The 12,316-nt window shown below is 51.6% G+C and overlaps 5 protein-coding genes across 5 annotated transcripts; 2 read left to right on the forward strand and 3 right to left on the reverse strand.

The window, feature by feature from the left end:
• The first annotated feature begins 224 nt into the window (after nt 1-224).
• M438DRAFT_398653 (uncharacterized protein) lies at nt 225-2,039 on the forward strand. The gene is made up of 3 exons (XM_029909374.1): nt 225-677; nt 732-1,538; nt 1,592-2,039. Exons 1-3 carry the CDS (start codon nt 654-656, stop codon nt 1,664-1,666), a joined length of 906 nt encoding a protein of 301 aa, XP_029758322.1. The 5' UTR covers nt 225-653; the 3' UTR covers nt 1,667-2,039.
• Nucleotides 1,866-3,468, reverse strand: M438DRAFT_367152 (hexokinase; the record flags this gene model as incomplete). The annotated part of the gene is made up of 3 exons (XM_029907936.1): nt 1,866-3,143; nt 3,203-3,351; nt 3,414-3,468. The coding sequence occupies 3 exons, from the start codon at nt 3,466-3,468 to the stop codon at nt 1,866-1,868; spliced, it is 1,482 nt and encodes a 493-aa protein (XP_029758323.1).
• Nucleotides 3,469-4,150: 682 nt separating this feature from the next.
• M438DRAFT_407340 (alpha/beta-hydrolase) lies at nt 4,151-5,394 on the forward strand. Its single transcript, XM_029909893.1, has 2 exons — nt 4,151-4,849; nt 4,926-5,394. The coding sequence occupies exons 1-2, from the start codon at nt 4,421-4,423 to the stop codon at nt 5,262-5,264; spliced, it is 768 nt and encodes a 255-aa protein (XP_029758324.1). The 5' UTR covers nt 4,151-4,420; the 3' UTR covers nt 5,265-5,394.
• A 963-nt stretch (nt 5,395-6,357) lies between these two features.
• M438DRAFT_347413 (GTP-binding protein) lies at nt 6,358-7,987 on the reverse strand. Its single transcript, XM_029905897.1, has 13 exons — nt 7,935-7,987; nt 7,821-7,864; nt 7,719-7,760; nt 7,635-7,652; nt 7,565-7,575; nt 7,480-7,508; nt 7,368-7,421; nt 7,280-7,311; nt 7,204-7,222; nt 7,078-7,146; nt 6,956-7,015; nt 6,873-6,901; nt 6,358-6,815 (listed from the first exon to the last, which is right to left on the reverse strand). Exons 1-13 carry the CDS (start codon nt 7,951-7,953, stop codon nt 6,672-6,674), a joined length of 570 nt encoding a protein of 189 aa, XP_029758325.1. The 5' UTR covers nt 7,954-7,987; the 3' UTR covers nt 6,358-6,671.
• Nucleotides 7,988-8,891: 904 nt separating this feature from the next.
• M438DRAFT_376176 (uncharacterized protein) lies at nt 8,892-12,198 on the reverse strand (the record flags this gene model as incomplete). The annotated part of the gene is made up of 2 exons (XM_029908645.1): nt 8,892-11,250; nt 11,978-12,198. The coding sequence occupies 2 exons, from the start codon at nt 12,196-12,198 to the stop codon at nt 8,892-8,894; spliced, it is 2,580 nt and encodes an 859-aa protein (XP_029758326.1).
• Between the last annotated feature and the right edge of the window lie 118 nt (nt 12,199-12,316).

Here is a 12,316-nt window from a genome sequence, read left to right on the forward strand (position 1 = left end):
CTGCAACGCAACCAAACTAAAGGTTCACGAGCAGCACCAGACAAAACAAAAGAACATGCGTGATGCCCCCTAACGGAGTCGAACCGGTGACCTCGGCATTACTAGTGCCGCGCTCTACCAACTGAGCTAAAGGGGCTTGTTGATGTTACGAGCACGATTTGTACCGTTTACGAATTTGAGACTCGAGGAAACAGTTCGTGCGTTCGCAAAGTTGGACTCGGCAGCGCCCAGGCCTCGGCGATCGATGAAGGCGGGGCAACTTGGCGGTGTAGTCGAGGCGGCGGGGTGAGAGGCGAATAGATTGCGCTGTGTGCATCAAGGTGCTACAGGAAAGCACAGCCTTGTAAAAAGATGTTGAAAGAAAGCAGGAGATGACAAAGAAGTACAGAAGTTTGAAGGCGAGCATGGGAAAGTCGAAGTGAGAGAAAGAACGAGGCAACAATCACATGGCAACCCAAGCCACATTTAAGACGTCATGAAGGTTCAGTGGCTGAGTGAAGACCGTCCACCTTCCTGTCTTAAGGTATCGACCACGTTTTCCTAGCTCTCTCATCTTCACTACTCCCTTCGATTTTGCACTCTGCACTACATCAAGACCTGCTTCATCAGATCTACCAAGCTCCAGATCCGGATTTATCGAACATCTGACAAACATGGCCGACTACGCTCCCCCTCCGGTATGCGCCAATTGTGGTCACTAGGCTGCAACACCATTGCTGACAATATCTTAGGGACCTCCTCCACCTCACGTTCCTGAAGGATGGAAGGCTCAGTGGAACGACCAATACAAGGAATGGTTCTTCGTGAACCTGTACACCAAGCAATCGCAATGGGAGAAGCCCACCGAGCCTGCCTACCCTTCCTCTGGCGGTGCTCCTCCCGGCGCACCTCCCGGCTACGATTCAAACCGCACCCAGTACACCGGTCCTGAGAAGGGCAACTACGCTTCGAATAACCCCTACGGCTCATCCGGCATCAATTCGGGCGCTGGATCCGCGCACAACATCAACGACGACGAGGCCCTCGCTCGCAAGCTTCAAGCCGAGGAGGAAGCTCGCGCCCATCAATCCGGTCAGACCGGAGCACGCACTGGCGCATCAGACAACTACTACAGCTCTTCAACTCCCCAGCCTCAGTCTCAGCCCCAGTACTCGAACGAGCTACCGCCCCGCGAACAAGACCGTGGTAAGAGCAAGAGAGGTTTCTTGGGTAAACTCCTTGGAAAAGCCTCCAGCTCGAGCTCGCGCCCCAATCAGGGCTATGGACAGCAAGGCTACCCTCAAGGCGGCATGGGTATGGGCGGTGGTGGCTACGGCATGCCGCAACAGCACTACGGAGGATACCCTCAGCAAGGCTACGGTGGCTACCCACCTCAGCAGCAATACTATGGACAACCGCAGCGTAAGACCGGCGGTGGTCTTGGAGGTGGTGCTGGTATGGCCTTGGGTGCCGGTGCCGGTCTGCTCGGTGGTGCTATGCTGATGAACGGTATCGACAATGCCGAGGATCATGCCTACGAGCAGGGCTATGATCAAGGTGTAAGTTTGTCCTTCCCAATTTCTCGATACTTCAAACTGACGTATTATCTTAGTATGACAACGGCAATGATGGCGGCGGCGGTGACGACTTTGGTGGTGGTGACGATATGGGCGGCGGTGACTTCTAGTCCCGCTCGTTGCTCACTAATCGCTCCTAGTTTGATCGGACTGCACCAAAAACGATTGACACGAACAACTTTCACGATTCGATCACTGAACTGGCGGGTTTTGTGTTACATGGTTTCCCTAATAATGCCCTTCTTGCCTCTACTTTTACATAGTAAATACTGAATGCTTCATGACCACTTCTGACATTACCTCCCTGCGTCAGCGTGAAACAATATCTGCAGCTTCCTTAACTCCAGCATCCTCACCCTTGCTCGCTCTTTCCAAAGTCATGGCAACAATGACTGCAGCTCCGATGCCAGAACCATCTTCTGCACTCGTCAAGACGATCGGATCTTCTGTCCTACCGTCTTGCCAGTCCAATATCTCACCCAGCGCGTCCGCCCACCTCCTCTTGAATTTGGGATGCTTGTTTGCTACTGAACCATCTGCTGCGACATGACCATGTGTGATCTTTTTCTTGCTGCAAATGGCAGCGATACCACAAGCGCAAAGACGAGCACCACGAATGGCGATGAGCTCAGTCACGCGACGGACGACCTGTCGTTCTTGATCGTTGAGTAAAATGCCTGTGTGTACCTCAAAAGACGCGGCTGTGTCTTGTAGACGAGGAGACTGATCATCTTCAACCGCCGAGAGAAACCCAGTGTCCAGAATATATGATTTATCCAACCTTGAGATATCTTGACCTTTGAAGATGAGATTGCGGTTGGCGAGATCTACTAGTACGAGACGGAAGATTTCGCCTAGGTATAGACCAGCGCTTGTCTTTTCGAAAGCTTGTTCGCCCGGTCGTGGTGATTCTGCGTCGACGATTTTGTCGTATTTTGTCATTGGGAGGACGCGGTGGCTGTTGTCGAAGGCGCCGTATTCGCAGTTGATCGCTACGGGGCTGCCTTGTGGTAGTCGTCCTTTGATCTTTGGGATGCAGTCGCTGTCTTCCATGTATGCGGCATTGCAGCCTGTTCCGAAAATGGCACCGACGATGGTTTCGGGGTCGTGGTAGGCGGATGCTATCATCGCTCCTGTTGTGTCGTTGATGAATGCTACTAGTTTGACGGGCAGGTTCCTCTTTTCCATTGCTTTGCGGAGTTGGATCGTTACGTCTTCACCTTCGACGCCTTTGACATCCCATCCTTTGGTCCAAGTCTGCAGTACGCCATGATCGATGAAATCTTGCATGGCTGGGTATGAGAAGGTGAAGCCCAGCGGTAGAGGTTGTGTGCTTGTTTCATCGAGTCTCTTGTCTCGGATGAAGGTTGCCATGCGATCGGCTACTTCGTCCCATAGTTGGTCGGCAGTACCAGTTTTGACTTCTTTCGAAAGTTGATATTTCTCCTGGACGATACTTGGTTGACCGCGGGCTCCTGGGAGTGTGATCCAACATACGCGAAGGTTCGTTCCACCCAGATCGACTGTGAGGAAACTGCCTTTCTCGTCGCCGTGTGGCTGGCCTAGGACCCAGGTGATATTCATAGGCTGGAAGAAGTAGTTAGCGATTGCATTTTGCAATGCAAACAAGAGGTAGAAGAACGTACGATGTTCTTGTTGTTCTCCTTGAGGCCTTCGTCCAGCTCTACTTCGAATTGCTTGACAATCTCTTTCAACTTCTGTTGGTCTATCCAAAACATCTGTTCTAGCTTCCTCATTTCGTCCGCCAGCTCTGCGTCCAACTGAGGTAGCTTTTCTGTCCGTCAGTGGTGTCAGCGATTTCGTTGGTTAATGTGGTCTTGGACAGAGGGAACGTACCCATTTCGGAAGCCTGGACTGGCGAGTCCCTTCTCACGAGGTCGATCGAATCCATGGCAATGTCGTGTAAGTAGAGTGATCGTCTCGTATATACAATAGCAGTCGACGATTTCACAAGTTATGAGATGTGTGTATGAGGCTTCGATGCGCTGAAGATGGTGAACAAGAGTATGGATGAAGGATGCGATGACAGGGCGAAAGCTGGATATATACGTAGATGCTGCAACGAACCCCAACAGTTGACCCGTTGGCTCATAGGTCATATCAACCTCACCTCATATTCATGGCCAGCTCATTGAGCAGCTCGGTCGGAGTCCATTCCGCAGAGCTGTCATGGCTCATCATGAGCCGGCGGTACTGTGGTCTCATCGGCCCTATGATAAATGTACAAACCGGTTATTGCGGACGAATCTCGTTTAACAATCTTGTAGCCTTCGTTTAGGTATGTGTTGTAAACATGACGTGCTGATAACGTGCAAATGATTTTGGTGGGTGCCTATTCGGACCAAGATGGGTATCAAGTGGTGCACCGAACTATAGCTCACTGATAAGCATATCGTGACTTGCGAACCTCACGGAAGTGACTGGAAACAGGGACAGAATGCAAGGTGGTTCTTGCTTCGGATGCTCAGATTCCGATTGCGAGCAGCTATCGCAACCATCAAAAGCCAGCAGATTGTCTAAGAGAGGAAGACTTTCTAGAACCGGACGAAGCTGTTCGAATGAAGTCTCGTCAGAGTGGTTCAGTGCCAATAGCGAATAGTTGGCCGTGAGCGAGTAATTGGGCAGGGAGGAAAGAAAGAGGAGAGAGAGGATTCGCTGTCGGACATGCTTCGGTGAGATGATCATCCGATCTCGAATTCGTAGCTTGATGATGGATCATGATGGCGATATTGGGCGGGGAAATGCTTGAATAGGAAGGTGGTGATCAGGATTGTAAGCAGCCAACTTCAGCGTCTACCAAACCAAACTCGTCTTGTATTTATCTCAAACAAAAAACAACGAACATGTCTAACGCCGCGACAAAGCCGGTCATCGTCATTGTGCCTGGAGCCTGGCACGTACCTGCACATTACGCTTACCTCGCACTGAAACTCAACTCTATCGGCTATACTGTTGATTGCTTGGAGTTGTCTTCTACCAACGATGAGAAAGACTTGCCGGAAAACACATGGATAGAAGATATTAACATCATTCGTAATGCTATCACATCGCACACCGAGGCTGGCAGAGATGTGGTAGTCGTGATGCACTCGTTTGGTGGCATGACAGGCTCGGAAGCAGCATGTGGATTGGGCAAGAAGGAGAGTGAGACATCTGGTGCAGTTGTCAAGCTCATCTACATGACCGCGTTCATGATCCAAGAGGGTCAAACACGTGCAAGTCTCGGAGTAGGTGATGACTGGCCCGAAATCGCTGAACTCGATGATCTAAAGGTACGTGGAATTCCTTCCACCTTGTAATCAAATTTGGCTCCTTGCCCCGTGAATCGAGGTGCTAACGATGCTCCAGAATCCCAAAGCTCTCATCCCTTTGGACCCAAAGCATTTCTTCTACCACGACGTGCCAGAACAAAAGACCCAACGTGCACTGGACAATCTTGGTGGATGCCCTTTGTCCCACGTGATGAACACTCCGACAAAGGTCGCCTGGCGCGAGATCCCGACTGCTTATCTTATCTGTGAAGATGACAGGGCCTTGACTTTCAATGGTCAGAAGCAGTTGATCGATGCTGTCAAGGCTCAGGGCGTGGAGGTGGAAGTTGCGAGTCTGAAGGCTAGTCATAGTCCCTTCCTGAGCATGCCTGGCGAAACAGCCAAGGCTATCCATGAATTTTTGGAGAAGGCTTGATGGACTGTGGCTTCCTGAGTTGAAGGAAGGCATAATGTCGAGGTCGATTTGAGGAAGTAGCGGGTTCCTCCGTTGTATGTAGGCGCCTTCCATTGCGACGATCCAATTCATCTTCGACTCTTTCAATCCCTTCCTCGTCAAGCCCTCGTCAAGTCCATCTCATCCGAGTCATCCAATACATCTGTCCTCTCATCTTCTGCAGGCGATCGTGAAGCACAATCAACCCACCTCGCCCTGCTGCAACCATTCAGTGCAAACACACCGTGAGCTTCCACCCGCACTTATTGCTAGTTGGTCTCACGCTGATTACCTCACAGTCAGTCCTGCCAGAGCTGCTCGTCTCAATCCGAGTATCTGCAAGAAGCCACAAATACCGTCAACTATACACTCTGTACACTCGTCATCATCACTCAGGGAATTCTTGAAACAATCATCAACCACACTCTTTCATTCAACAGGAATGGAGGGCCAAGGCTGCAGCTTCCTTAACCTTCCTCTCGAGCTCCGTTACATGGTGTACGGCTATCTCTTCGATGACATGCCAGAGAGAATCCTATGGCATCCAATTCTTTCTGTCTCGGACCAGATCAGCGATGAAGTTATGTCCCTCCTGCTCAAAAGTTTAGTTTGCTATTTCCATCTGTGGTCATGGAACACAGATCACTGGCGTCTTTTCGTGCAACCTCGAACTAGGATTTGGGAGATACCCGTCACGACTGAATATTCGGAAGACCTCTGGGGACCACCCAAAGCAGTCATCAAATTGGTCGATGCAAGATACTACTTTCGTTCAGTAGTATTGCCTACACCGGATAGGCTTTGTTTCGATCCGACGCAACCCCCTTGGAAGGTTGAGAATGACTTGGAAATCTATCAAGCAAGGCGTACCGCGATCAAACTTTATGGTCCTCGTCCCGAGAAGCTGACTATCTGGACCCAGAGGCGTCGGCAGAGAGATAGCTGAGAGGTCATAGGGGCTTTGGTCAAGGGGAGATCGAACAGATACGATGCAAAAGCAGAGGAATCGCTCAACTAAAGGAGCACTGATAGGTAGCTTGATCACCATGGCTCTCGGATGAGAAAACACAAATAGCTCAGAAAGAACACGCTGCATCGATTCATGGTCGAAATAAGTAAGGAGTTTATAAGAAAAGCAGACTTGAGGGACCACTCTTTGACGCCTCCACGAAATAACAAAATCAGAAAGAAACACTACCATGGTTGCATGTTTTGAGTGCGCAAATGAGACTCTGGTGTTTCTTTCCTTCATCCCATCGTCCTCCATCCCCATGATTCTCGTAAAGACGAGCGTTTTGGAGATGTTTCAAGTCATCAAAAGTGGAGGACGAAGATTGCGCCGATGGCTCTGTTATGCCAAAGCCGTGTTGGTGAAGCAATGCCGTTCGCTTAGACGTATTGCGACAACCAGCGGATACCCTCGCCGTAGCCCTGTCTCATGACAACACTGCACATGAAGACCTCGATGGGACGGATGCCCTCAAGAGGGATCTTGCCCTTGCCGGTGGTCTGGAAGAGACCAAGCTCGTGTCGCTAGATCGATGTCAGTTGTCGGGTCATTCTGTTTATTAGCGGTCAAGTATAACATACGAGTTGGTCCTCGCTGACAGCGCTGGGGTCTGTGGATTGTCAGTTGTACATTCTTGCGGTGAGTAGATAGCGGTGGAGCTTACGGTCAATCTTGTTTCCGAGGATCAGGAAGGGAGTCTTGGAGAGGTCCTCCATGGAAAGGACTGTAAGATGTTTCGTCAGCATGTGTTCCCCAAGTCCCACAGACGTAGATTGTGCGACGTACGAGCGTCGAGCTCAGCCTTGCTCTCGGTGAAACGTTCGGGGTCCTTGGCGTCGACAAGGAAAACAATGCCTGGACAGCATAATCAGCAACCGTCCCCAGAGTGTTGTTCGACCTGTGATCAAGTACCGGAAACCTCGGGGAAGTACTGTATGCTTCTGCGTCAGTCGAAAGCTAGCAAAAAGTGTCCCTGGTAGCAACTCACGTCCTTCCACAAACGTCTTGCCTGCTGGTGACCTGTTTCATATCTCAGCTGTGTGTCTCCCGTAGCTCTTTCTTTCAGGTGTGCGTACCGCCCAAGTCAAAGGTAGTGAAGCGGACGTTGCCGATGCTCAGCTCCTCGGAGGCTACGACTTGTGTCAGTCATGTTCGGATGCGGTGTGTTCGGTGGGAGTTGAAGCGTACTAGGGTGAAGAGTGGGGTTCAAGACGGCGCTGTTGCTTGTAAGCTCGATTGATCGAATACGTTCGTGGATGAGGGGGAGGCATACACTCTGTCGTTCTGGGAGGGGTTAGCAATTGTCAAGCACGTGAGATGCAGATAGACGAGTCAAAACGTACCTTGAGCATGTGAAGAAGCTATGCGCATATTCAGATCAGCCGTCGAGTCCAGGTAGAGGGGTAGATGGTCGAGTTGAAACGCACCGTGGTCTTTCCAGCATTGTCGAGACCCAAGAACAGCAGTTTCTGTTGTCGACTGTGTCAGTGGAGTTGTTCCAGGCAGTCGAGCAGTTTCATATCGCATACGGCGTGCTTGTTCATCAAGCCAAGGTTGGCAAGGACATCCCAGACTGCAATCGACATCATCAGCGCTTGTCTCCCTTTCGCGGCCGGGACCTGTCGCGACAGCTAGTCACTTACACCAGTCGACGAGCCACATGTTGTTGATTGCTTGCGATTAGGTGGTTGTTGTATATATGGGGACGTTGCAATAGTCCAGGAGTCGGGGTGGATGAAATGACAACTATTATCGCCGATTAACCACGTTGAAGGCTCGCCGCCGTCAGGGTTGCGATCCATGAGCCACCCGTTTGTGGCTGATGCTTGCTGTGGCGCCGCCTGCCGCTCTGGCCAACCAAAACACTTCACCAAATAAACATGGACAGTGTCCTCGTGCTACATTCAAACATCTCTCACGAACTAGATATGCACGATAGTTCTAGATCCTGTCATCGTCAATTTATATACGCGCCGATGGAACTGTGCCTTTCTACATAGCCAATCCATCTCTGAACAGAATCACGCGAGAGCTTGATAGTGACACTTTCGCATATAAGAAGACGGCCAATAGTGTATGTTAAAGGGTCAATAGCGACTGTGATTTCTTCTATCTGCAATCCTGGCTAGACGTAACACGAAAACAAAGGATCACTTCAATTCGAAGTCCCTCATCTGGAAAAATCGACGAACGCCCAGTTCTGATGCCCGTTCCAATGCAAGCAAAAGTGGTATCTCGGCCTCCAAATAATCGCTGGTCTAGTAACTCCTCAATCCAAGAAGAAGAAATGAAAAAGCAAGTAATAAAAAGGGGGTATGTATATACAGAGAAAGGGATTCATTATGTACTGATGGTTGTAAGCGTCGGCCAGCCGGTGAGTTTCTGTGACTTGATCCGCGCAAATCAGGTGGTATGTGAATATGAATACAAGCTTCCAGTGGGCAAAAGGGGCGCAGCTGAAATTGTGCTCGTGTCGGTAGGAAATCTTCAACTCGCCGATCAACTGGGTTACCTGCGACGACCAGCAGACCCGTAGTACGAGACTGTAATGTGCCAACAGTGTGGACGGCGTCGCAAGCCCGTGATCAAGACGAGGTTGTCTAGTAGGAGAGGACGTGCTGTTTCTTGCCTTTGTATGCGGCCAGCTCAAGTCCAACTTCTCTCATTCTTTCGGCGCCCTTGCCGGGCTTTGGTTTACGTTCGCGGTCTTTGCCGCCCTTCTGACAGTGCTTCTGATAGAGCTTCTCCTTGCGTCGCTGACGTTTCTTCTCAAGGCCCTTAACAATATCGATCGCTCCACGAGCTGTTCTCATACCAGACAACGGGTCGTCATGTTCATCAGGCGAAGTGGCCATGGCGTTCTTACCGATCTTGACCTGACTTTCGACACGAGGAAGCGATGCGGTGTGAGTAGGTTGAGGTCGTCTCGCAAGAGTGGCTCTGGGCGTGAAGCTGATTGCAGAGACGCCCTCAACAGAACTGCGCAGAGAAGGGGGTGGGGACGTAGGACGGCGAGGTGGAGGAGGTGGAGATCTCAAGCGTCTTGGTGACTGACCAAACAGCTTACGAGGAGGTGGTGATTTATGGGCAGTGCGCTTGATCGGAGCGGGCGATCGAAGACGCTTGGCCGACGGTGGAGGAGAGCGGTGAACACGATGTTTGGGAGGAGGAGGCGAGCGAAGACGCTGTTGTGGGGGTGAGATCGACTTCTTCTTGGGAGCAATCTTGGAATGGTGACGGCCGCGATGGCCCATGTCTTCATTCATCTCAATCTTGCCGTGCATGAAGAGAGGCTGATCACTCTCCTCAACGTCTTCATCTTCATCATCATCGTCTTCCTCGTCCATATCCGGATCGGACGTGGGGAAGGTAGGATCGATGTCTTGGGGCTTAGCCTTGTGCTTGGCAGCCTTTCTCCTCTCAAGGCTCATGATGTATGCCTGCTCCAAAGGACGATCCTCGTCGAGTGTGCCGCAGACGAAGTCGGTGCTGTCCGGAAGGTCGGGGGTTTGAGGGCGGTTGATCTTAACTGCGCGACTCTTGCGCTTGACCATGCCATAGGGAGCCGAAGCCGTCTTGTTCTCTCCGTGTGCCGATCCTAAGGACGAGTCCGAGTTGGTACGTCTGCGAGTGGGACGGATGTGTTCTACGTGTTCCATAGAAGTGGCGGCAGTCGAGCGGCCTCTAGGAGCCCACCATTCGTTGTCGCTGCCGTCTTCGTCACTATCCGAGACCGCGAAGCCATCCTCGTCATCAGTTTGGAAACCAGCATCGGAGACTGCATCGTCTGAAACAGCTTCTTCAATGTCGAGGTCTTCGACATCTTCGTCATCCTCATCTTCGTCTTCGTCTTCTTCAAGCTCTTCGTCATCAAGCTCTTCATCTTCTTCAATAGCCTCTTCCTCGACTTCCTCACCGATTTGTCTAATAATGTTCTCCTTGTACAGAGTGTCGTTGACAGTCAATCGCTGACGGTAGCAACCGGATTCTTCTAGCCATTGTTCGTTTTCTTCCTCGGAAGGTCCGAATTCGTGGAATCGTCTTTCCTCACCGGGAACATCGTCATTATCCATGCTGTATTTGCGTCTTCGGACGGGCAGCGATGGAGTTTTGCGAAGGCTTTTCGGAGAGTCATTTTTGACAGTCGAATCCGAGCCGCGATGGTTTCTGGGAAAGTGTTTTGGTGATGTCTGGGTTCTTGAGGATTTGGGTCCAGGGCTGACAATTCTCATTTTTGGAGCTTGGGCGGGAGCGAGAGAAATGGCCTTGGTCTTTTCCTTGATAGGTGTTGTTTGGACAGCAGGCTTGGAAGGACAAGCAAAGGTGATGCATGTCTTACGCTTTGGAGGCTCCGCAGGGGCTGAGACTGGCGCAGGCTTCTTGTCCTGTTCGCTTTCGGAAGTGGCATGGTTTGAGATGGGCTTCTTGCCGCCGCAAGCAAATGTAATACATCTGGGACGGCCGAGCTCGGCCTCTACAGACTTCTCGGGCTTGTTCTGTCTGTCTCCAACAATGACGGGTTCCTTGTGGGGCGACTTCTCCAGTGTCGGGATAGATTCTCTGATCAAGGTTGGGGGTAAGGGAGGGCTTGGTGTGCTTTCACGGGTTCCAGGGCTGGTCAGATCATTATCACTGGTAAGCTCGGCGGTAGAGGCTACGCTATGGTTGCTCCAGGCCGACATGCCACGGACGATGGCTCTGGCACGTTGATGTTCATCCTCATGGGGGTATTCTGGTTCCGGGGAGTGTAGTTGGCGAGTAAGAAGAGATTCCCTGCGGGTGAAGGCCGGGGGTAGTGATTTGATAAAAGCAGCGTCCAAACGGGGAGAGTCAACAAGGGCGCGCTCTTTCCTTTCCGGTGGTTCGTCTCCTTCGGCGAGGAGTTCTGAATCGATGTGTCCCATAGCCGATGTGCTTCTCTGGAGGGGAGCCATGTGGGCCATGTCCAGAGTGAGAGGTCTGGTTGATATAGGCATGTGTAAGTATATGCAGTGGTGGTCGTGGGGAGCCTCGAATTAGTGGCGCAATCGACGGCGTAGATGGCTGTTTGAGCGTGGACTCGATGTATGTATAGAGTGTGGCGCAAACCGCAGGATAGAGGGTCCCTTGGTAGGACGACGCGCAGAAGTACCCGAAGGCTGTTGTTATAAATCCAGAACGGACATGGTATCTGGATACAAGAATACAACGACGAGGCCGATGCGATAATAAGACAAGCGCCTGGCAGAGTGTTAGTCTTGAGCGTCTTGGGCAATGCGCAGCAGAGCGCAGGCAGGCATAGCCATACTGCTTTGCTTGCTTGGTGGTGGCCAAGGATCCAAGGATGACGCTCACTTGCAGATCGCTCGCGTTGTCGGGAACAAGAGCAGGTGCAACAGGGAGCACGAAGGATCTTGAATGATACGCAGAGGGCGAGGACGAGAGGTCAGCTGCAACTCACGTACGCACCACACGCGACCCAGAGAGGGGCGAGAGGACGAGTTGATGAAGTGCAGGAAGAGTGCAGGCGCAAATTGCTACGCAGTAGAAACTAGAAGGCCCCCAGGTCACTTTGTGTGCGGTTATTTGGGGGGTGCCGCGGCCACTACCACGGCCCACCCACAGTCCTCTGCGCCCAACCAACAATCGCGCCTAAACCGCTCGTGCTCCTTCCACCCCCTCTTCCATTCTAATTCTCGATCCACACACCGCTCTGCAATTCATCACCGAAGCCGCCGTTTTTGGTGTTTCGTCTCCATCGTTCCTGCTCTCGTTCTTCTGAAGAATGTAGCTACTTGCGGCAAGAGCGGTTGCCGTGCTGTTGAATTGTCGTCGCTGCGTGACGGGCTCGTTCCAAAACACTTGACTAAACAGCAACGCAACAAATGCCTCATCGGCCAGCCCTCGTCCCCATCGGCCGGTTGACATCATGTTCATTCCGATTCGTGAAAAAGCGGGTGTCCCGCGTTGGTGCAATTTTTTTTCTTCAACTCCCGGGAATTGGCGATTTTGACAGTCTCTCGCCAAACTCAAAACTGGTGACCAT

Source organism: Aureobasidium pullulans (genome assembly GCF_000721785.1).
Source record: "Aureobasidium pullulans EXF-150 unplaced genomic scaffold scaffold_15, whole genome shotgun sequence".
Classification (NCBI taxonomy): Eukaryota; Fungi; Ascomycota; class Dothideomycetes; order Dothideales; family Saccotheciaceae; genus Aureobasidium; species Aureobasidium pullulans.

What these genes read in the sequence shown, in the direction of transcription:
- M438DRAFT_347413 (XM_029905897.1), bottom strand. An exon ending in CAAGGCTGAGCTCGACGCTC is followed by an intron (nt 7,016 to 7,077) that starts GTACGTCGCACA and finishes AACATCTTACAG; the next exon opens with TCCTTTCCATGGAGGACCTC. An exon ending in CTGTCAGCGAGGACCAACTC is followed by an intron (nt 6,816 to 6,872) that starts GTATGTTATACT and finishes ACATCGATCTAG; the next exon opens with CGACACGAGCTTGGTCTCTT.
- M438DRAFT_407340 (XM_029909893.1), top strand. Translation starts at nt 4,421, where the DNA reads ATGTCTAACGCCGCGACAAAGCCGGTCATCGTCATTGTGCCTGGAGCC. An exon ending in CTGAACTCGATGATCTAAAG is followed by an intron (nt 4,850 to 4,925) that starts GTACGTGGAATT and finishes ACGATGCTCCAG; the next exon opens with AATCCCAAAGCTCTCATCCC.
- M438DRAFT_398653 (XM_029909374.1), top strand. Translation starts at nt 654, where the DNA reads ATGGCCGACTACGCTCCCCCTCCG. An exon ending in CCGACTACGCTCCCCCTCCG is followed by an intron (nt 678 to 731) that starts GTATGCGCCAAT and finishes ACAATATCTTAG; the next exon opens with GGACCTCCTCCACCTCACGT. An exon ending in AGCAGGGCTATGATCAAGGT is followed by an intron (nt 1,539 to 1,591) that starts GTAAGTTTGTCC and finishes GTATTATCTTAG; the next exon opens with TATGACAACGGCAATGATGG.